General features: G+C 40.5%; 3 protein-coding genes across 5 annotated transcripts; 1 reads left to right on the plus strand and 2 right to left on the minus strand.

Moving 5' to 3' along the window:
- Positions 1-588: 588 nt before the first annotated feature.
- Positions 589-5539, minus strand: afmid (arylformamidase). 3 transcript variants are annotated; one of them, XM_054779006.1, is made up of 11 exons: positions 5233-5393; positions 4826-4916; positions 4061-4165; positions 3356-3404; positions 3207-3292; positions 3058-3130; positions 2878-2975; positions 2735-2813; positions 2298-2433; positions 1932-2036; positions 589-1796 (listed from the first exon to the last, which is right to left on the minus strand). In XM_054779006.1, exons 1-11 carry the CDS (start codon positions 5263-5265, stop codon positions 1767-1769), a joined length of 885 nt encoding a protein of 294 aa, XP_054634981.1. In that variant the 5' UTR covers positions 5266-5393; the 3' UTR covers positions 589-1766. The 3 variants fall into 3 exon arrangements, with proteins under 3 accessions (XP_054634981.1, XP_054634979.1, XP_054634980.1); XM_054779004.1 differs by lacking the exon at positions 4826-4916 and having other exon boundaries at positions 5233-5539; XM_054779005.1 differs by lacking the exon at positions 3356-3404 and having other exon boundaries at positions 3058-3292.
- Positions 5540-6255: 716 nt separating this feature from the next.
- Positions 6256-9341, plus strand: tk1 (thymidine kinase 1, soluble). Its single transcript, XM_054780041.1, has 7 exons — positions 6256-6426; positions 6580-6611; positions 6934-7047; positions 7228-7321; positions 7400-7489; positions 7668-7787; positions 8666-9341. The coding sequence occupies exons 1-7, from the start codon at positions 6361-6363 to the stop codon at positions 8846-8848; spliced, it is 699 nt and encodes a 232-aa protein (XP_054636016.1). The 5' UTR covers positions 6256-6360; the 3' UTR covers positions 8849-9341.
- Positions 9342-10881: 1540 nt separating this feature from the next.
- Positions 10882-21403, minus strand: syngr2b (synaptogyrin 2b). The gene is made up of 4 exons (XM_054780039.1): positions 21244-21403; positions 16330-16567; positions 13572-13708; positions 10882-12083 (listed from the first exon to the last, which is right to left on the minus strand). The coding sequence occupies exons 1-4, from the start codon at positions 21352-21354 to the stop codon at positions 11826-11828; spliced, it is 744 nt and encodes a 247-aa protein (XP_054636014.1). The 5' UTR covers positions 21355-21403; the 3' UTR covers positions 10882-11825.
- Between the last annotated feature and the right edge of the window lie 924 nt (positions 21404-22327).

Raw genomic sequence — 22327 nt, forward strand, 5'->3', positions numbered from 1 at the left:
ATTGAAAAATAATTCTCTACTTATTCTATTGATTTATTGTATTTTTTCCCTCAACTTCTTATTTAGTCAATGTGAATTTAATCTTTTTTTTCAGATTGATCTTGCTTGAAATTTGAAGCCCTACTAGCAGACCTTTGAGGGGAGGGGCCGGTTCTGCTGATTCAAAACGTTAGCATTAATAACTGTGGCTGTAGGCAACCCCTTGATTAGTTTTTTTAAATTAACTCCACAAGCCAGGAGTAGCTGCCTTTGAAGTATCATGAGTGGGGCTCAGACCGGCCCTTTAACAGGGCGAGGCCCACCCAGATTCTTTTTCTGTCAGATGTTGAAATAATGCTAAGAGTCTAAAAGTCAATTTTATCTTCAACTGAAGTGGATACAAAGCAATTGGAAGGCCAGTGCACTGGAGGGAAGTCCGCTGTTGTGAAGCTTGAGGAAGTCGTCAGCATTCTGTTCTGATTTGCATATTCCTCTTTCTTCTGTACCATCTACTTCGCTACCCAATGGGTGTTGTGTCCAACTTTTTTGTGTAGGCCTCCTCGAGCAAAGTGTTATGTTCAAGCATGCACGAACGACGACTGTGTCCTCACACGCCTTTATTCTTACTGTTAGTACAATTACAAATTCACAATACTAGTTTTTCTTTTCAAAGACTATTTGAGAAAACTACATTCAGTTAGACATTGCCACAAAAGATAGAAAATATTACAACAGACAAGCAAAATATATTAAATACAACACAAACAGAATGGAAAATAATTTTATTGCTGTACACAAATCCTTCAAGTACCATGAAACGTTCAAGTTCCTTTTTCCCGAGAAGAGATCAGCCAGACACACATTTCATTTTCAATTTTTTTGTGAAGAAATTGTCTGGAAGATGTCACTAAGTACAGTACTGTACCTCCACTCATCAAGCAGGAAGCCTCGAACTTGGAACTGCCTACCTTGTTATGCTATTCTTGGGTCCCGCCCTTTCCTGAGTGGATGAGTGTGTGTGAGATGTGTTGGCATCTAACTGGCTGCAGCTTGTGTCAATCAAGAGTGCAGGTGTGTTTTCTGTGTGTGTAAACAGCAGCAAGCTTGATAAGGTTGCCAGGCAACCTGCAAAATTAAAGTAACAGTCCATTCATTGTTTAATTCTACATATTGTCTAATTCTAGTCAGCTCTGAGAAGCCCCCAAGCTCCCCTTTTCTCAACCTCAACACACACAGTCCCACAACTTCTACTCTTCAATGTTTATTTGAATGCTAGTTTGTACAAGCTGCATTAATCCCTCATAGTACAATGTGCAAACACGATGCAGTTATGTGCAAAGCGATGACTTATTCTGCACATCATTTACTTTCGTATTATACAAATATGTATTAGCATAAAATGTGTAACTACAGCATGTCATCTAGGACACGTTCAAACCCTGAATGTGGCAGCTCTGCAGAGGTGCCATTGAAATGCTACATTCACATTGGATTTTCTTGTTCTCTTAGCCAGCACATGCCCAGACAAAACAAAATTGAACCGAGATCGTTCTGGCCCATGTTGACACCTGAGTAACAAATACTGTTACACATACTCACAAAAAAATTGTAGTGTACAAAAAAATGTGTCTTCCGATTGATGACTACGAATGCAACAAGTCCTCCACGTTGTCCTAATTGGACAAAATACTGTAAATGCAGTTCAAATGCGTTCAAACGGATGCAGACATGTAACATTTATCAGTGTGGGTCGTCTTCTCCTAAGGTCATATGTTGGTAGAGCCACCTCAACTCTTCCCCATCATCTTCAACAGGAGCTGCAGAGAAATAAATACATTCCTTTACAAAGTTTTGGGTTGTGGCCATTTTATAGACGTTTTCTCTCTTTTTATATAATTAATCTAGAAATTGTAGTTGGACTTTAAGTTTAAACTTCAGAATGAATTGTGTACCTTTACTAAGTGATACTCCTCGTCAACCAGCTGCTCTATGATACTAAAATGATCCGTGTTGGGAACATCCTCCATGGTCACATTCTGCCCAGTAGACTTCAAAGCCTGTCAAGGACAAAATAAAAAAAAAAACTCTTGTTACACAGAAGTGAGAGGATGCTAATGGGATAGATAACCCTGCTTTTTAGTTCTTCTTGCTCCACTTTGGTTTGACAATACTGCTCTATCTTCTTAAAACATTACAGAGAAAAGAAAAGGCTGCTTACACAGTAAACCTGTTTGGGAAGGGACAGTGTCAAATGAGTCAAATATTTGCTGTCAAGATGTGTGCTCCTCTCTGTTTGCAATTTATAACGGAACACTGACTTTGTAGTAATATTCCGACTGCTTGCGAAACTCGGGCGAGTCGTTCTCAGCAACGGCCACAACGATTTGGCAGCAGGAGGAGGAGAGTTTCAGCTGAGGGATCAGCTTGCTGGGGCTGTTTCTTATTGCCACCTCCCTGCCAAAAGTAAAGGTAAAACAAAAACAATTATTGGTCAGACACTAATACACTGACATTCTTAGCCTAAAATCCCAGCTTTGCTAGCCAGCCTTTCACTGTATTCACACTGCATTCCGCGGGCACGCGCCGTTACTTGTTCCCAGGCGAGGGTGTTCATAAACACGCCGTGTTGTAACACGGAACGTTGTAAACCGAGATACATCTGTACTTACAATTATGTTTTAACACCAGGCCAAGACCACCCCCTTTCAAGGTCCCATGTGGCAAAATGCGTGGCAGGGGAGCCATCTGTACTTACTCTGTCATCTTCAATGGCTCATTGACGTAGGTGGACAGAATGGGCAGGAGGTCATAGATACCACTGACAAGAAAAGCACCTAAAGAACAACAAATAGGCTGTGAAGGATTTTCTCATTTGGCATCTTTCAACAAGATGCTCACCTTTGATTTGAGGTGTGATGCTGTACTGCGACCAGTCGGTGGAGAGCACCATTGCAGCCAGGTGAGCGCCGGCAGAGTGGCCACACAAGTACAAACCACTGACAAGCACATCGTCAAGAGTTGACTGAGAAATGTCACATTGTATTTGCCAACTCTGGAGATCCTAAGTATGAGGGGTACCTGATGTGAGAATACTGTTGGACGACAGACACAACACTCTTGCGCACTTGAGACACCATCAGATCCATATTACCTAAAAGACACATCTTCACATACTGTACAATACTGCTTTTCACATAGACAAAAACAACAGGAATCAACGCTACTACCTCTGGGAGCAATGTCGTAGCCGACCGCAACCACCACCACACCTTTACCAACAAGCGGCACGGCCATGAATCCTGACTCCTCCTTACTGTATCAGCACAAAGAACAAGCATGAAAACATGCACATGGAAATAAAAGCCAAACGACATACCTAAGAAACTGCCAGTAGCCTCCATGAATGTAAATGACAAGGGGCACATCTGAAATACACACGTGTTCACAGTGGACACATCATTAGAACCTAATACAAGAGTGGGCAAGATGTATTGTTTCAATGTCTTTGTTTTATCTTTTTCATTTTCTTATTTGTCATGTAAATTGGGACTAAAACGCACACAGAAGAATTAATTTTCTCTTCCCTTTCTACAATGCAAATAGACTGCAGTCATCTAATCCTTACATCATTCTACAAGAACCAGAAAGTAGCCTTTAACCCACAATACAGTTTTTTTCCCCCTTTTGCTACTTATTTTGGGTTTTGTACAAGATTTTGTGTTACGGGAGTCAACTGTTAGGACACAGTTCATCCCTTTTGCTTGTGTGTGGTTCATAACAACATCTACAACCTCATCCTTGTCGCAGCACACGCTGCTTGAGTGCAAAAATGGCTGCTCCTCACAATGTAGAAGGACAAACATGCTCCACATTATTTAAAAAATGGTTAATATTTTCTTTTCATCCTGCTCCGTTTTCATACCGTCAGCACGGTATTCTCCATATAACTCAGTTGCTGAGATGGGTTTATAAGATCTAGCTAAGCGCCTTAACTTGCTACAAAGACTAGCTCCAAGTGTCAATACTGAAGGGTCAATTAAAAGTAAATGATGATGAAATGCGTGCCATGTCAGTTACACACCGAGAGAGTTGGTGCTGGGAATATAGGCATCCAGTCTCTCGCCATCACCTTCTCCATAGGGGACATTGAGTAGAGTTTGAGCCAGACCACGTGCACGCTCCGTACCTGGATGCAAACAAATAACCAATTAAATGTTAGTTTGATAAGTATGGTTTCATTTCTCACACATGCTTGACCAAGTTACATTGAAATATATTGCATATTTACAACGGTAGCCTACTGTCTGAAGAGAATATTTAAGCTTAGCCCTTCTCCATGTCTGATAAATTACTGATAGTTAGTTCACTTCCTTTTCATGTTCACCTGTTACCATTTTCCAAGGTGGGAGCAGAAGAGAATAAAGAATGTCGAACAATACGTTTATGTTCTTATGTGCACAGTCATGTTATATCATTCAAATTACAATCACCTGTCAAGTTTAACATGTTTTGATAGCTAACCTTAAGAAACTTCCAAACAATCGTACATATCAATCAATACCATCCATCCATTTTCTTCCGCTTATCCGAGGTGCGGTTGCGGGGGCAGCAGCCTAAGCAGGGAAGCCCAGACTTCCCTCTCCCCAGCTACAGTACTTGAATCGATTCATTCAATCAATCAATCAATACATATTTTAGTTTTTATTATTACTATTTTACGAGGGAGGCGTTCCGCACGGTTTAAAAATAAATCTCCATAGCTAAAGGCTACCTGCATGGTTGGGTCTCGAGAGCGTTTGTGTGTACATGTGTCGCATCTATAAAAAGAGTCGAAAAGAGGCCAAACCTTCTTTTACAGCCTTGACGTGGGCCTTGATCACGTCGTCAGCCGCCATTCTGTGCGACCAGCGGCTCGGTGAATACTGCTTCTCTAGCTCCTGTCCAGAGTAGTAGGGAGAGAGTGAGCTGGGCAGCCATGGACTATCACACGGTGACCGCCATCATTTGCGGAGTAATACAGTAAAGACGGTCAACAGCGCCCCCCTCCGATACAATGTAGCCGTTCGCCTTATAGTCACCGTATAGTTTAATACACAGACGATTTACCAAAATGTCTTAAATAAACTACACAGTTTTACATTTATAACAAATATGTCTGATGAAAATGCTGACAATTGGGTAGCTAGTGCTGCAAATTTAACAGCCATCTGTATTGTATACCCAAGAAATAACCACATAAAATCACAATCTTACATCTTTCTTCATTGCAGTCCAGTGCATCATCATTTTTTTCCTTTGAAGTAAAACGCCTGTCTCGATAGATGATCGAAGCTTCTTTGAGCAGCAGTGGGACTAAACTATTTTGAACTTTAGACCTAGGTTGTGTTTCAATTTGAGTGCAAACAGAAGTGCGCCGCCAGTACCCGGATGTTGCACTCACCACGCCCCAAATAGCGAGCGTGAGCTCAGTAATTGCGTTTTTCTCCGAATAAAAACTTTGAAAGAACTCAATAAAGATTAAAACTAAAAAAAATATAAAAGCCATTTAAATTTTAATAAAATGCGAAAATAATATTCCCCTCTCACCGCAACAGTTATCACCCGCAAATATTTTCTTTTCGTTGTATATATCCTACATTGCTAATGTTGTTCCTTGTTGAATAGTAATGGCATTTCTACGTACGTTTGAAATAATATGTATGTTTTGTATTGAATTACAAAAATTTGAAAAAACCGCAATGGCTACGTACCAGAAAAGGAGGGACTAACTCGTGTGGTTGCAATTGTTGAAGTGTTTCTTGTATTTCCTGTTTGTAAGTTTTATTTACTGGTTGTTATTTAGTTATGCCTTACTGTTATTAACTATTTGTGTTCAATAAAATAAACAAATAACAAATACGTTCACAATAGGAAGTGAATAAATACTGTGATCGCCATTTCCTGTAAGTGCACAATGACAGTAATCGGGATATTTGGGACAGCACTGTACTATCAAACTTCGCGCACTCAGGAACTAAGTACACAGTGTACATAATGTACACAGTACACATATAGAAGTGTAAGTAAATGTCCGAATTGAAACAGCCTACTTAAAAACGCAGCATGTCAGTCATCATTTTGACACAATAAACCAAGCGGAGTATTCGGTACAGCTCACAATATGCATGCAAATTCGTTTTCGTGTACAAGTCCGTATCTATGTTATGTATGGATGTAGTAGTCATGTGACCATTCAGAAGCGCGACCCACTGGTTGAATTCATTTCCGGGTCACACAGCCTGAAAGACGCGCGCTCTTTCAATTGACTTACTTGCAGAGCAGCTGTTAGTCTGTAACTGTTAGTTTATTTTTGACGTTTAAACGAAAGATAAAGCTCAAGATATGGACTATGTGGATTTTCCGAAAGTTTTCCCCAATTCCCCGAGGAAAACGCGAGGACAAATCCAGGTAACTAATGCTAACTGAAGTTTTTGTCATATAATGTGTAACAATGACAACCTTACGTACATGTATGCGTGCATATTTGTAGTTTTTGACGTTCTAATTTTTAGAAATACTTTTTTCCCTAACTGCCCCCCTTCCCCAAATCATTCTTCACAGGTCATCTTCGGGCCTATGTTTTCAGGCAAAAGGTACGTCGTATATTTAATTTGACACTAGATGAGTTACTAGCTTGTTTCATTAATAAATATGTTGTAAGTGCTTGTAATGGCGTTGGAAGTACAGTACTATATCTACGAGGCCCCACTTCCACAGCGTATCCTGTCCCGCCAATTCCTGCATTGTTCACGTCACGCTCAGGACTATATGTATTACAGTATGTAAAATACACCCTTAACTACAATCTGCACAGTTACATTTACTGCTGCATATTTATCATGAGTTAAATGACTAGAACAGGGACATAATCTTAACCACTTTTGCCTATGAGTCACTGTAAATTGAATTTTGCAGCACCGAATTAATGCGAAGGGTGCGCCGTTTCCAAATAGCCCAGTACTGCTGCTTGGTGGTGAAATATGCCAAAGATACACGATACTCCGACACAGGCATGGCCACACATGACAAGTAAGTATAGAAGTTAGTTTCCTTAAAAACATACACTTGTTTTTTGTGTGTGTATAGACGTTATGGGACCAGTTTGCTATGCAAATGCACCATGAACTGAGCTTGACCTATACTACCTATTTCTTTCACCTAGTAATTGCATATAATGTTCAGATGCATCATCAAGTGTCCCTCTTTTAGTAACACGATGGAGGCTATACCTGCAAATTGCCTCAGAGATGTGCGCTCGCTGGCATTTCAAGCTTGTGTGATTGGAATAGATGAAGGGCAGTTTGTAAGTACACATTTTTAAAATCATTACGTTGCGAGGCTGGAGAATTGCTCGCTAATGTGCGTCTTTGTGTGGCTGTAGTTCCCAGATATAGTGGAGTTTTGTGAAGAGATGGCCAATGTTGGCAAGACTGTTATCGTGGCTGCCTTGGATGGAACCTTCCAGAGAAAGGTGACTCTTGTCTGGTTGATACGGATGCAGGAGGAATGTGTTTTGACTCATACAAGGATAGATCTTTGCTCAATACGCCCATTATTCCTCACCAAGACAACGCTGGTCTGTCCTGATAATGCGATTATCCTTGTAGCTATTCACAAGTTCTCGCTGCTGGTTTGTGCACTTTTTGCAGCCGTTCGGAAACATCCTGAACCTTGTCCCGCTGGCGGAAAGTGTGGTGAAGCTTCACGCTGTCTGCATGCAATGTTACAGAGACGCTGCCTACACGAAGAGGATTGGAGCGGAGCTGGAGGTGAGGCATCAGCTTGGACCTCAACAAGAGTCGTCTGTCACGGAACCTAACCATGACTTGTTTTAACTGAATAATGTGTACAGTGGAACCCGCTTATGTTGACATACTATGTATGAAAGCTTCATTGTCATTGTAGTCCAGACATACAATGAAAATGGCCGTGGTAGCTGTTATATCAGAGTATAAAATATGATGGAAAAAACAAGAATCTAAATAAAAATATGCACAAAGAGGAAAGCCAATGTCAACGGCTGAAACCCTTTATCCCCCATTCTTGTATTTTTGGCCAAAGTTACAAGTAAATGTGCAAACAATGGCTGGTTTCTCTTTGTCGACATCAGCCGGTCCGAAAGGAGTCCACATAAACAGGTTCCGTTGTATGCGTGTGTGTGTGTGTGTGTGTATATGGCAGAGCTGTGATTTCGGATCAACATTTGCAATAAAAGTGACGTACTTTTAAGATTAGATTAGATTCAGGCCCAGAAGCCTCCCCTTCTCTCTTCAATTGTCTTTTGTTCACGTGCGAAACAATCCAGGTTGAAGCCGTAAATATGGTGTAGCAAGTCACAGCACAAAATGTGGTGCGTTCAAGGAGAGTGCGAAATCTCACGGCTTGATGAAAAAACATTATCGGTGAAGCATAAAGACAAACATGTAAAAAAAAAAAAAAAATCTGGGCTTTTTTAACAGCGGTATATGCATGCTGTGCACGTTACCTGGATTATCGCATATTTATAAATCAGAAAAACATTTTTAAAAAAAATCAGCATACTTACGGGGCAGTGAATGTTGAATTGCGAATGTGCGGGCATCCACTGTATGTGTGTGTGTGTGTATAAAATACACATTAGTATATGCAGTATATGTTTGTTCCATAGGTGGAGGTGATTGGTGGAGCGGACAAATACCAGGCAGTTTGCCGAAAGTGTTATGGAGGTCTGATGGCGGCCAAAGAGAACCAACCACCTCCTCTTCGGGATGAAACGCCCCAACATGCACTTCATGGAAAACGTGTGGACTCTACAATCCCCAGGAAGCTTTTTTCATCCCTCCACCTCTGAAGAAATGGTTGATGAAAGATGGAGACCAGAAATGGGAGAAATCTTTTCTTTTTTTTTTAAATTGTACTCATCTTACACTATGCTGAGACATTATTGTTATAATGAATGATTATTATTACTAATATCTGGTTCTTGGATGCAAGGATGTGTTTTTATTTTTTAATCACTACTTAGGTGGGTTGTCACCAGACACTCAGTTACACACTTAGAGACGGGACGATATTTAAACATTACTTTTAAGAAATGCACAATGAAAAAATATTTTAAAAACACATGACAGTATATTGCTGTATAGACTAGGCTGTATGGAGAAATAACTTTTTTTGAATGATAAAAATGATGTACAGTATTTAAAATGCCATTGTTTTATTTGTACTTTCAATAAACTAGAATCATGTGGTTAAGCTAAAAGTAGATTGTTGCAGTGGTGTGTAGTCAGGGCCACCAAGGCCTTCTCTGCTGGCCTAAACAACATTTACAACTTAAATTCTAACATTTGTTCCATGGAATTGTACTCATTTATTCCCAACAGTCTCTCTTGACTGCACTGCTTCCAGTATATGTACAGGTATGTGTAGGTTAGATTTTTTTTGTCCATTCAGATTTCAGCTTTGAAGTGTTGCCATATCAATGTAATCTACCCAGGGCCTTCAAAATCAGGAGTGCTGGCCCATATCACATACACACTATTGCCAATGGGACTGCTTTTTTTAAACAGATCAGATTTCACATTCTCGGGGCCAGCTTGCTCTCCACAGTGACATCACAATGTTTCCGTCCTCTTATTGGTTGATCTGAGCTAGACTATTTGCCAAGCGAAGTTCCACCCACAATGGCTGAATGAGGAGAAATTGACATCTCTGGTGAGTATATGTATTATACGTTCCTGATCAAAATCTTAACACCAGTTGAAAAATGGCAAGAATTGGCATTTTGCATTGTTGGATCTTAGGGAGGTTTTAAGTAGAGCTTCAAAATGCAAAACAGAAATGGGAGTAAGACACAGTGAAATGGGCTGTTCATCAGCTCATCAAAAGTTTAACACCACAGCTTTAAAAAAAAAAATCCCCGAAACCCTCCTATCCTATCAGGACCATCAAGGTTACACTTTTTCCTCAGAGAATAAAACTTTCTTCCACTTTTCAATGTCCCATGTTTGGTGAGCTTGTGTAAATTCCAAACGGGCAATTTTATGGCGTTGAAGGAGACTAAAACCCTTCTCGCGTAGATGCAGTCTGATGGTTATTGGACTGCACTCGGCACCACCTTCATTTGGGCCAAGGATGGTCCCGTGTCTTGAAGGACAGCCAATGGGATCCTCCGGCTCAGGGCCTGTGACATTTTGTTGGGTCTACCACTTTGACTATTTTGAAGTTTCAAATGACTGCTTTACTGAGTCCAACCTCAGCTGCAATGGCATGCTGTGCGAGGCCTTGCTTGTGCAGTTCAACAATCCGACTGCATTCACATAGAGAATGTTTTTTTGCCTTCGCCATCATGTTTTTGCCAAGATTTCGGCTTGATGGAACTTTAGTGCTTGTTTGCAATAAATTGCTTACCCAAAGTGGTTTTGTCTCACTCTCCTTTCTTCTTTCTACATTTTGAAGTTCAAATTAGAACCTCCTTAAGATCCAACAGTGCAAAACGTAATGACATTTTTCAACTGGTCTCAGTAGTGTATTTAAGTTTGATATTTTTGTCATATTATGTGAATACTGATTCTGTACTGCTACGGATGATGTTGTAGTATAGATATTTGGAGTTATGTCAACCCTTACTCACCGGGCCGTTACGCCCTTTACATTTGGCTGAGCACCAAGTTTATAAGCACTGCTGCCAATGTTTAACTGAGAAAATTAGTTACTAATGCGGGAAGTCATCAACAGTCAAGTTAAGGCAGCCATATTGGTGAATATGTATTCGAAGATAAGAAGACTTACTTATTGACTGTGACAGTATTGGTGGCTCAGTGCAGTGCTAATGATGCTTGTGCTGAACACAGGCAACTGTGGTCCAAAACCATGCTGTTGATATTTTTATTTTTTTTTTTTTGTAACTTGTACTGGCCTTCACAGTGTCGGCTGAAAAAAAATTCTGGGCGGTTAAGTCCCCCACTGAAGGTACCTAATGCACCACCTGTTACTGGATTGTTGGCATCACTTTTAGCACAAGAAACCCAAAGTGGCACACACCCATTGTGTCCAAGGAAGAGCTCGTGAAGAATATTATGAAACTACAAGGCTGTTCTTTGCTTCCAGGACCCATTTCTGTTGTTAATGAGTTACTGTTCAATGGCTCCAGCATTATCTGCTTTCCCGCCCACCTCCCGTCTCTATCTAAAAGTAAGCCGCACATTTACAGGGCACCTGTGTGTCACACAGCGATAGTTGCTTTTGTAGATGGCAAACGCAAAAGACATTTTATGTTAGAAAAAGTATAAAAAAAACTCCCACTGTCTCAAAGGTTGTTTAAGGTCATATGGCTGATGAATTTATCCATATAATGTCTAAATTTAACAAAAAAAAATTTACTGAAGAAAGCACTGATTCTGCCACAACTACTTTTTACTCAACAACGTACAACCTTCTGCGTGTTGTAAAGATAAATTATTCACTGGAGAAATTCACATAAGTCAACTAAAATGGCAGAATTTCACAAAGACATCTGTACAGATGCAAGACAAACAGTGTCTCACTCGTGGCACAATAACAACCATCCTGGGTACATTCCTTCTGCCTGCTTGAGGTACGTGTTGCGTTTTAGCACACATGTCCGATTAGCCAATCACAGCACTCTGTCCGATCAAGTCAAGATCTCAACACAGACCAGAGTGCTCGACCCTTGGACGTGATCTACAAGTGTCCCTCATCTCAACTTGTCGGGTTAACAACATGAGAAAAGCTGTATCAATATGACACGGATCTGGATGCCATTTACCAACAAAGCAGCCAGGAGCTTCGTATCGCGTCCCCGTGTGTCAGTACTTGGGTGGCTGATAGCCCACGCCGCCTTGTGGCTGCAGGTTAGTGGCGAAGGGAGACTGTTGAGTCACGTCAGGTATGCTGGGGTAGGCGGCATACGTGGTGGGGGTGTACGGCGTGGGGTTATAGGAGGTGGGGGCATAGGTTGGTGGGTAGGAGGTGTGTTGATCCTCAGGTTGCTCGGTGTAGGTCGGGATGGTGACATCGTTTGGGCTTCGACGGAAACGGCCCAAGGCGAAGTAGGTTAGGATTCCCTGCGCAATCCAACAAAATGTTAAGGTTAGGAAACAAGAACTGACCAATTGTTCATTATTGCTGCTATCTTGCTATTAAAACCGTCTCATACAGTATCTGTGCTGTCATGATACGTCAGTGTTTCCCATACATTCATGTCTTTTTCATGTCAATTTGAACCGCCACAAAAAGATTTGGCGCCCCCTGTTCTCCCCCGCCCATCTGTGTTTGTAGCTTGTCGTTATAAGAAAACGTAGCAGGAGGGATCAGTGTTGCCAACTCTAGCGACTTTTACTGGTCTTATTGAACGCTCTAAGGCAGCGGTGTCTACAGTGCAGCCGGGTGCCATTGGCGGCCCGTGGCTTGTTTATTTTAATTGGACGGCGGCGTTCTAAAAACATTAATTTAACAAGAAAACTAAAAACAACAACAAAAATGGAAAAATCTGCAGTAATATTTCAAGAATAAAGTCAAAACATCAAGAGAAAAAAGTTGCGATTTTACGAGAATAACGCCATTTTAGTAGCATAAAGTTGAAATATTAAAATTAAATATTGTATTTTTTTAAAAGTTGCAATAATGTGAAAAACAAACAAAACAAAAAGTAATATTTTTTTGACTAAAGTTATAATTACAAGAAAAAAAGTTGAAATGGTTAGAAAATAAAAAAAAAAAAAAAAACAGCAGAAATGAAAACAGCTGTAATTTGATGAGAATAAAGTCAAAATATTAAAAGAAAAAAGTTGCATTCTAATGAGAAAAAAAGAGACGCAATTTTACAAGAATTAACTCCCAAATACTAGGAGGAAAAATGTCATTTTAGTAGCATAGAGTTGAAATATTAAAGAAAAAATAGATATTTTTTTTAAAGTGGTAATATGAGAAACAAACAAAACTAAATCAAATTGGCATTTTTGGGAAATTAGGTTGGGAAAAAAGTTATAATATTGCTGGTATAAAGTCAAAATATTAGTATATTAAAGTCATAATATTACGAGAAGAAAATGTACGAAGATTTTAGAAGAAAGTTGAACTATTTTGAAAATGAAAAAAAAACAGCAAAATGGGGAAAAAAAGCAAGGCAAAGACCAGAGTTCATACCAACAATAAGTTATTACACTGATATAGCGGATATGCAGTTTTTTACATGAGTTGGTTTACAAACATCAAAGTGGCCCTCGCACCCTTTCATTTTTCAGTATGTGGCCCCGCTCCTTAAAACATGAAGGCACGTATCGCTCTTCTCAACGAGCAGCGGGTCCTGCTGTGATGTAAAAATCCAAAATAAAACAAGAAGAAGCGACAGAAAAAAGTTCATTTCTATTTCCAAACGTATTTGTTTTGTGTTTCACGGCCCTTAGTGCCTTTTTTTTTTTTTTTTTTCATCAAACAACTCGGTTACAGATTATAGTCCTGTGGGAAACACTGTGCATGTATCACCCTAATCTTTGACACGGACACTCTCAGCTACGACAAACACTTATTATAAAAACAGTAGCCTCGCTCACCCAGGTGGCAATGGAGAAGAATGAGAAGGCCACGGTTGCACGTGCAGCATCCTGGGGGATACCACTGACATCATGTGTTTGACCCCACTGACTGGCCAACAAGCAGAAACACACAAACCACAAGAAGGTCCACACCCCTAATAAAAATACACATATTCACAATCATTCACATACTTGGGTGTTTTTCCTATGAAAAGTTCAATCCAGTGAGTTTTAAGACCCGAGGGCCACCATCTTGCGGGTACGCGTTGCATTGTGGGCTGTTGCTTTGAAATGCTCAAATGCACAAGTGAACTGGGACAGGAGCACAGTAAAGCTGCTGTAGAATAAGATGGAGACAATTCTTTGGCAGTCCTGCTGTGTTATGGTGCTTGCAAGTTATTCTATTTGTGGCCAATCATTTCACTGATGACTGCTGGCCCCCTGTCCAGTTTCAAATCATCTCTGACCTGTCAGAGACCAAATCTCGGCAAGGCCGTCACTGGTCTCGCTTGTTTAAGTGTGAAAGTGCACTTTTTTTCTCCATTCCTCGCAAGATGGCGGCTTCCATGACTTAAAACTCACATTTACCTTCCGGACGCAGTTTAAATACATTTCCATCATTTTAAAAGGCAGAGAATCAGGTCAAATGACTACTCCTTTGTTCCTTCCCATTGACAACCGCGTGCCCTGCTGATGAATTTAAACACAATCTGTGAGGTCATCCTCCCCTCCGCCACTGTTCTGCTCACTCATCATCATCTGCTGGTTACAACAATGCATAATACCTTACGCCATGCAAGGAAAACACTTGAGTGCTTTGTTTGGCAGCTCTCTGGATGAACGTGGAGAGTAGAGCAGCAGTGCAATCAGTATAGTATAGTTATACAGTACTCCCTCGTTTATCGTGGTTAATTTGTTCCACACCAGACCGTGATAAGCGAATTCAATATAAATTTATAAACCTTATTTATAAATGGAATATTTTTGTAGGTAAAGCATAGAAAACCTGTTTACGACCTTCTAAATACGTTTTTTAACATTATTAGAGCCCTCTAGACATTAATTAACACACCTAGTCACCTTTTACACTCGTATTACCCAATATAGTAGACATAATAACGGTAAATAAACCATTTAAGACATAAATAAGACTCATGCTTGTGTGTAACTATGAATGTCCTCCCTCGGGGACCGGAAAGAGTGACGGACAGGAAGTGAGGGGTTCAGTGTTAAGTTTCAGCTTTGTGCTTCAAAATGCAAAAAGACGAAATGGGAAGGAAACAAAAAAAACTATTTGAGTAAGCAATTTATTGCAAACAAGCATTAAAGTGAAATAGGCTGTTCATCTGATCAAAAGTTTAAGACCACAGACTTTAAAAGCCAAAATCTTGGCAAAAATTTGAATTCAATGTGAGGTATTCACACGTGATCTCTTGATGGCAAAGGCAAAAAAAGCTTTCTTTCTTTGAACGCAGACATCAGTTCCAGACAGTGGATGCCCTCCGTGAAGCCGTCTTCACCACCTGGAGGGACATTCCCACTAGCCTCCGGGAAACACTGGCATCAAGCTCGTACTCATTACGGACTTATTTCTGGATCATTTTATTTCAATTATAGGGGGGTTTCTGTTTGTTTGTTTTTTCCGAGGAATGGTCTTAAAGTGAAACAGCCTAGTTCACTTTATGGTTCTTTGCAATAAATTGCTTCCTCAAAAAAAATGTTTTGTCACTCCCATTTCTTCTTTTTGCATTTTGAAGCTCTACTCAGAACCTCCTTAACATCCAACAGTACAAAATTTAAATCCTTGCCATTTTTCAACTAGTTTTAACATTTTGATCAGGAGTGTACGTGTTACAATATACTATATGTCCTCAAATAAAGACAACTCTCATGTCATTAGCACTAACCAAGGCATCCATTGAAATTGGACTATACGGAATAATTATGCAAATGTATGAAGATAATTTGCACCGCCCACCAAAACGGCCGTCAAGCAATGTAGAGATGAAATAAATTTTATGAGGAAAAGAAAAAGGATTGCGGGGGTTGGTGGGGGACTTTTACGCATTTTTTTTTATTTTGTAAAAAGACTAAAAAAAAAAACGTGATACATATTTTAAGACAAATCTTTAGACAAATATTATTTTGTGACATAGTGCCTTTTTCTCCGTTTTCCCCATTTTTGCTGTTTTTTTTGGTTGATTTTATTCCTCCAATATGCCACGGGTCAAGGTGAGCGCGTGAAGACATGTCAACTCTGAACAACCACAGAACAACCTCATCGACTATTTCGCTTGTTAGCAATGGTAATTAAAGAGACAAGAGGAGTGTTATTGCAGCTGGAACTAATCGATGCATTGCAAAAGTCAGAAGATCCAAAATCAGAGAAGAAGGCGTTCACGGAGGCGTGCTGTCCGCCCTTTGAACGAGTCAAAAACAGACAGGAAATAATGTAATGCAAGCCGACCAATCACAGCCTTAATGGTCAGTGTCATATTGTTGCACACACAATAATTAATAAAGTTGTTTTAAATTACTGGCCCAGAGTTCCCAAATTTTTCCGGAAAAATAGGAATCATTTGGCCTTCAAAATAAAAGGCCTACGCCAGTGGTGTCCAAGGTGCAGCCTGGGGGCCATTTTCAGCACGCAGGTTGTTTTCTATTGGCCCTTGACATATTGTAAAAATTCAATGAATTCATTATTAATGACCTATATTATACTACACTAATACGCCGTCACCTTTCACACGAAGCTAAACGCAACATAAGGCCTCACCAGAGAATCCGAGGTCTGCCATCGCAGCGTATTTCCTCTGCTGCGCGTTGCTCATGAAAGGCATGTAAACGTCCAACAGCAGGAAGCCCACGCAGGCAAGGAAGGCAATCACCCCGATGCCAACGGCGTAGTGGCACGCAGAGTCGTTCTGGTTGAAGATGCACTTGGCCTCGGCGCTGTACGCTGGGTTGATGTAGCCCTCTGTGGCGATGCAGGCAAACACCACAATGGCAAACAGCTACAGGGAGACAATGAAACGTTAGCATTTGTATGCTTGCTTCCAATGATTACCTGTTAGTTACTTTAAGTGCCAATACTTGCTTTTAAATCAAATCGAGAAATGACGCTTTTACTACTAATATGTATGACTGTTTCAATGCAGTATTATCATTGTGGCTGTTGTCCTTTTGTGGTATTTTGTCCTTTCCGTCCTTTGCTGATGTCGTCCTGTTTGTTTCTGTTGTCACAATTTTTGTTGTTGCTGTTGCCTCTTTTTTGTCGCCCTCTTACCCCCGCCCACCCCTCTCTGTTTTCTTTTCTCTTCTTCTCTATCCCCCCCTGCTCCGGTCCGGCCGATCCGAATTTGCATGGCAACAGAACATCAAAGTCAAATCGATTCTGTATAACAGGGGAAGTGTATCTCACACTTTTCCCTGGCAGAGCAAATCTGTTGAGCACGTAAGGGCATTTAGATCAACAATACTTTCTGCTCAAAAGGCTGAACAGGACAAAAAAAATAAAAATGAATGACAGTCCTTACCGACGATGCGTTTACTGAATCTTGGACATCTAAATGTTTGCTGCCGGTACTCACAAATATGAATTATGAACGAAAACATGGGCTTTCTATTTTGACATTTCGATGATATTTGAGACTATTTGAGTCCTTGTGTGCGAGTCTTTTACTGGGATAACCCACATTATCGCCAGGAAATAACACAACCATTGACGCTGACGCATTGCGGTGCCTAGGGCCATCTCGTGGTCAGTCACTGGCTGCGCTGGTTAGCCGCCTAACCATGTGACCTAGTTCTGAGCGCTCGCTGCCAGCCTTGTGACTCGAGAAACACCACCAGTTCCATAATAACGCTCATAACGAGGTCTGGGAGGAGGACAGAGAGGGGCTGTTGAACAAGCATGGAGGAAGGGGACAAAAGATCCAGACAAACTACGGGACGGGAATACGTGGAATGCCAAAACATGACAAAAAGACGGCAGGAGATGAGTGTTCAATAACACAGATGGAAAATGTGTCCTGGCTGCCAAGTAGAATACAATAAGGTTAAAGTGATGAATCTTTCCTATGCACTTTTGCCACAGCATCACATGCCCACGTTAGTAAGTGGAAGTACTGTACATCATTTGTTGCTCGCCAAGTCCACAACCTTGTATCCGCGGCCCACGCAGGCACAGCATGAAAGGTGGCGCAGCATTATGACACAGCCACTCCCTTTCAACTCGCGGCAAAAGTGCAGACGTCAAACTGCATACGAGTCTTTAAAAGGTGGAAATCGGTCAAGTGGAAGCGGACTTATGAGCGATAATATTGATCACGGTTTTGTCGCTGTGTCGTCACGTTCATTGGTCATTTGCAGGCGCTTTAAATGCGAGAAGGCACCACTTTGAAAGTGAAAGTAAACAGACAGTGAAACATGACGCCACCTTCCAAAAGGTGCGGGGAAAAAAAGCTCGCCATCAATCAATCAAAGTGATACAGACAGTTTGGCTGCAGAGGGCGGGGGGAGGAAGGTAAGCCAACAATGTGGTCCAACGCCTGACGCTTCAATGATGTTGTATTCAGCTTTCTTCAGGTAAACTTTTTTTTTTTTTTTTTTTTTTTTTAAATAGGTTGTGTACAGAGTAAATAGCACCCGCCTGAGGCCTCACCTGGCTTTGTAGGTAAATAATTATTATGGGCTACATTTAACTGTCTTGTTTGCTCAGTTTTTGAATTATACATTTTATTTGCATTTAAGTTATTAAAAAAGCCTTAATTTTTCCTCCCCCCCCCCCAAAAAATATAGGATTTAGGGTAATTTTTGGGTGATGCTGCAATGTGTTAACACTAGTGATGTGCGGATCAATACATCTGATATCAGATCTTCATGCTCTAAAATCGATTCTCATAGCAAAACATCAACACTTTGATACTTCAATCATTTCGGTAGTGATGTGCAGATCAACACTGAAATATCAATACCTCCGATTCCATATCTTTAAGCTCTAAAATCAATCCAAATATCAATACTTTGATACTTCAGTCATTTGAGGTAATGCATATCGATAACAGGAACACAACGGAACGTAATAAAAATGATTGCGATCTTGTCTAAATGATACGAGGTTGGTGGGGACTACTTCTTCTTGCGCCTGGGTAAGTGTGTAATATGTAAGCACAGCGGCACACTGCTCAGTCGGTCAGTCTCAGGCTGCCTTCCTAAAGCAGTTTAAGTCCCACTCGCTGAGTTGCCTGGTATTACACCATGGCGAGGGCACGTGCAGAGCCGAGGGAAAGTGAATGAGGGAGGGGTGGAATTGATAAATGGAACGCACCTTCCCTTGTTCACTTACAGCCCAAGCGATGATGGTTCGACCACTAGTTGTAGGTGTAGGCGCTGTACTGCTTCTTACAAATAAATACCTGCCCATTGTTATTATTTGTTTCATTCTTATTTAATAAGCCATATTTGTATTTAACCATGTTTTCATTTTAAAGAAAATCTCTTTAGTTTGTTGGTTTCCAAAGTTGGATTGTTTGTTTCAATTTGGTGTTAATGTTTAAAAACATTTACTTTTACTGTAGTTGTCATTATGTCACCCCATGGATGTATTTTTCTTGCAGCACTGCAATCGGGGGTGTATTTAGTCATTTGGGGGCCCAAGGCCAACCCAGTCATGGGGGCCCTCCACATCTTTGTACTGCACTCCATTTTCACAAAAAGGCGAGGATGTAATTTAAGCCACTTTTTTCCTGCTTTTGAAATCTGTTATCTGTCATCTTAAGTTGCCAGTTGCATCCATGGCCATGTTTATTCCCCCCCCCCAAAAGAAAACAATTTTTTATATACACCCACAAAAATATAAACGCAACAATTTTGTTTTTGCTCCCATTTTTATGAGATGAACTCAAAGATCTAAAACTTTTCCACATCCACAATATCTCTCAAATATTGTTCACAAATCTGCCAAAATCTGTGACAGTCAGCACTTCTCCTTTGCTGAGATAATCCATCCCACCTCACAGGTGTGCCATATCAAGATGCTGATTAGACACCATGACTGGTGCACACGTGTGCCTTAGACTGCCCACAATAAAAGATCTTTGAGTTCATCTCATAAAAAAAATGGGAGCAAAAACAAAAGTGTTGCGTTTATATTTTTGTTGAGTGTCACGTTTATCATCTACTAAGTGTGAATATGAGAAAATTCTCCTATTTCCTGAACTAAAGTCCTTAAAACCCTTATTATTACCTAAGAAGTGAATCATCTCTACGCTTTTGCTGTAATTGATAAGAACATTAAGCAACATTTAACATAGTTTGTGATGAAAAGCGTCACTCTCAGCTTCATCCCTCAAACTACAACATTCTTTTCGGCTGTGCTGCTGTCAAGAGTGTCTGGCTGTCTACCTTTGGTAGTTTGGTAGTTTGGATTTTTGATTTTTTTTTATGTTTCACACATATTTAAATTTGTTTGATGATCTGAAACATTTAAGTGTGGCAAACATGCAAACAACAAAAAAAAATAAATCAGAAATGGGGCAAACACTTTATCACATCACTGTATTTGAACAATGAATCGGAGCCCAAATTTTAGTCGGTATCGGATCGAAAATGAAATCAGTGGCATCACACATCACTAGTTAATACACTATGTGTATACAAAAAAAACAACAACTGTACAACCTCACCTGTGAAGGTACTGTAAAAAAGGAAAACAACCCGTTTTAAAGTATCCTAACCTGGACTCCTAAGGGTTAATGACGGCAAGAGTTTCATTATGACAATTTCTAGCATTTCTGTTGAAATGTGAAGTAAAAGTGTTGTGCTGAACTTTGGAGGTTCCACTGTGGATGCCGTGACTGATGCACGGTAGCACATGTCGGTAGAGCAAACAATGCTCTTGTGTGACAGGCCGTGACTCACTGAAATACAATTAAAATGACCCGTAATCATGTAATCCGACCTGAGTGGATCTGGTGAGAGCTCCCACATTGATTCTGCAAAACTGTGTGAGATGAGCCACGCACTGGAGTTTCATCCAGGCAGAGGTATCACCTTACCTGTCAAAAAGCCCCTCCGTGCGTACAAAAACACTAATACACACACAGGGGTCTGCCAACTCAAAGCACATTCTGTCCTAATCCACCATGGACGAGAAACGGTTCAAACTTCATGACATAAGTGTGTGAAATTCACTCCCCAGAGTGAGCCAAGGATAGTTTGGCATTGAAATGAAAGCAGCACATTACATAGGCCTATGGGCCAAGGTCAACCATCTTAAATAGCCCTACAACCTGCTCTCTTGCACCAGCTAGGGTAAAGATAGAATGCATTATACAGTTGGTATATAAGACTTTCAAATGGGATCCAAACCACAAACTTAAAAAAAAAAGTGCAACAGGTGTTCAGCAGTGTGGCTTCCTAGGTACTGTTACAGGTACATCGTCATGCTTTTAAGCCAAAGCACTCTCCAGTCAAGCTGCGGTACAATAAAGTGAGAAATAATAATACATATCGGGTTTAGATATATTTAGTGTTTTTTTCCTCAATGGTGCCGCCCTGTGCTGTCACTGAGCAGCTGCATGCAACATGACGCCCCTGAAGACGTCCACAAGGCTGGTTAGTGCGGGCTAGGCTAAGTCATAAAACATACACAGTGCACCTGTTCACAAACCATTCAGGCTGCACTCACCCAGCTGAGGAGCCGCACGATGGTTTGCGGCTGTCGGATAAACTTTTGGAGATCGAAGCCTCCTCCGGCGAGCGAAGTCCCGTACACACTCGTTGCTCTGGTGCCCTCCATGTCTCTCCGCTTGGACAGACCCACTCTCGTTTCAGTCAAGTTGGTTTAACGGGTTTGCCCAGACACTTTCAGGCACCGCCTTCTCTTGCCAACAAGGATCACTGATTGGACGACATTGAGATATGAGGGCGGAGCTCAGTACACTTCCTTGCCATACCTCCATCACCTCGACAACAGAGGTGGGCGATACTACAAAGTTTGGTATTAGTTCGATACCAATTAAAAACAGTGCCAGTATTGCCGATAACGACTCTTTTTACGTGAAATTTTCGAGATCCTTGAATGATTTTGTGGTTTCCCCCTTTTATTTGTTGTTAATGGTTATAATTTGTATAAAACAACATATTTATCATTTCTAAAAAATAAATACAAAAAAAATTAAAATCAACAGTGCAAATTAGCCACAAAAGCAAAAACTACTATCCAATGGCATGGTGTATGATATGGATTGGTTAAGATATGCTTCATTTACAGAAAGGAATATCACGTTGTTGTATTTGCACATTAAACGTGTCTGAAAATGACTTGGAAGAAGCGGATCTTACCTTTCCCTCCGTGTCTATTACTGATAATTCATTCACAACTTTTACATGTTTACACTTACAATATATCACTCGCTGACATTTTGTTCACTTCCTGTGTGAGACGGAAAGTGTTAAAAATATACCAAGCAGCAAATAGGAGTTAAAATAATGACACTATAACAAACCTTGTGCAGTGTTAAGGAAAGGTAGTAAATACAAATTGAAAAATGATAAGAGAAATTCGATTTTTAAATTACACGTTACAAGTGCACGACTACTCCATGCTTCCATTTACTGTGCACTCATTAAAATTAAAGACATTTCAGAATCGCCATGCCAGAATATGATTGTAATACATTACTAAAGTTTTCCTTCCTAGCAAATTTTTCAAAATGTTCTGATCATTATTATCATATAGCAAAATATGATATGCCACAATGATATACTTT

The sequence above is a fragment of the Dunckerocampus dactyliophorus genome, chromosome 6 (assembly GCF_027744805.1).
Source record: "Dunckerocampus dactyliophorus isolate RoL2022-P2 chromosome 6, RoL_Ddac_1.1, whole genome shotgun sequence".
Classification (NCBI taxonomy): Eukaryota; Metazoa; Chordata; class Actinopteri; order Syngnathiformes; family Syngnathidae; genus Dunckerocampus; species Dunckerocampus dactyliophorus.

What these genes read in the sequence shown, in the direction of transcription:
- syngr2b (XM_054780039.1), bottom strand. Translation starts at nt 21,354, where the DNA reads ATGGAGGGCACCAGAGCAACGAGTGTGTACGGGACTTCGCTCGCCGGA. An exon ending in TCGTGCGGCTCCTCAGCTGG is followed by an intron (nt 16,568 to 21,243) that starts GTGAGTGCAGCC and finishes GTCTCCCTGTAG; the next exon opens with CTGTTTGCCATTGTGGTGTT. An exon ending in GGCAGACCTCGGATTCTCTG is followed by an intron (nt 13,709 to 16,329) that starts GTGAGGCCTTAT and finishes TATTTTTATTAG; the next exon opens with GGGTGTGGACCTTCTTGTGG.
- tk1 (XM_054780041.1), top strand. Translation starts at nt 6,361, where the DNA reads ATGGACTATGTGGATTTTCCGAAAGTTTTCCCCAATTCCCCGAGGAAA. An exon ending in AAACGCGAGGACAAATCCAG is followed by an intron (nt 6,427 to 6,579) that starts GTAACTAATGCT and finishes CATTCTTCACAG; the next exon opens with GTCATCTTCGGGCCTATGTT. An exon ending in GAATAGATGAAGGGCAGTTT is followed by an intron (nt 7,322 to 7,399) that starts GTAAGTACACAT and finishes GTGTGGCTGTAG; the next exon opens with TTCCCAGATATAGTGGAGTT.
- afmid (XM_054779004.1), bottom strand. Translation starts at nt 5,524, where the DNA reads ATGGCTTTTATATTTTTTTTAGTTTTAATCTTTATTGAGTTCTTTCAA. An exon ending in GGACTGCAATGAAGAAAGAT is followed by an intron (nt 4,166 to 5,232) that starts GTAAGATTGTGA and finishes GTTTGCATCCAG; the next exon opens with GTACGGAGCGTGCACGTGGT. An exon ending in GGCTACTGGCAGTTTCTTAG is followed by an intron (nt 3,293 to 3,355) that starts GTATGTCGTTTG and finishes GTGCTGATACAG; the next exon opens with TAAGGAGGAGTCAGGATTCA.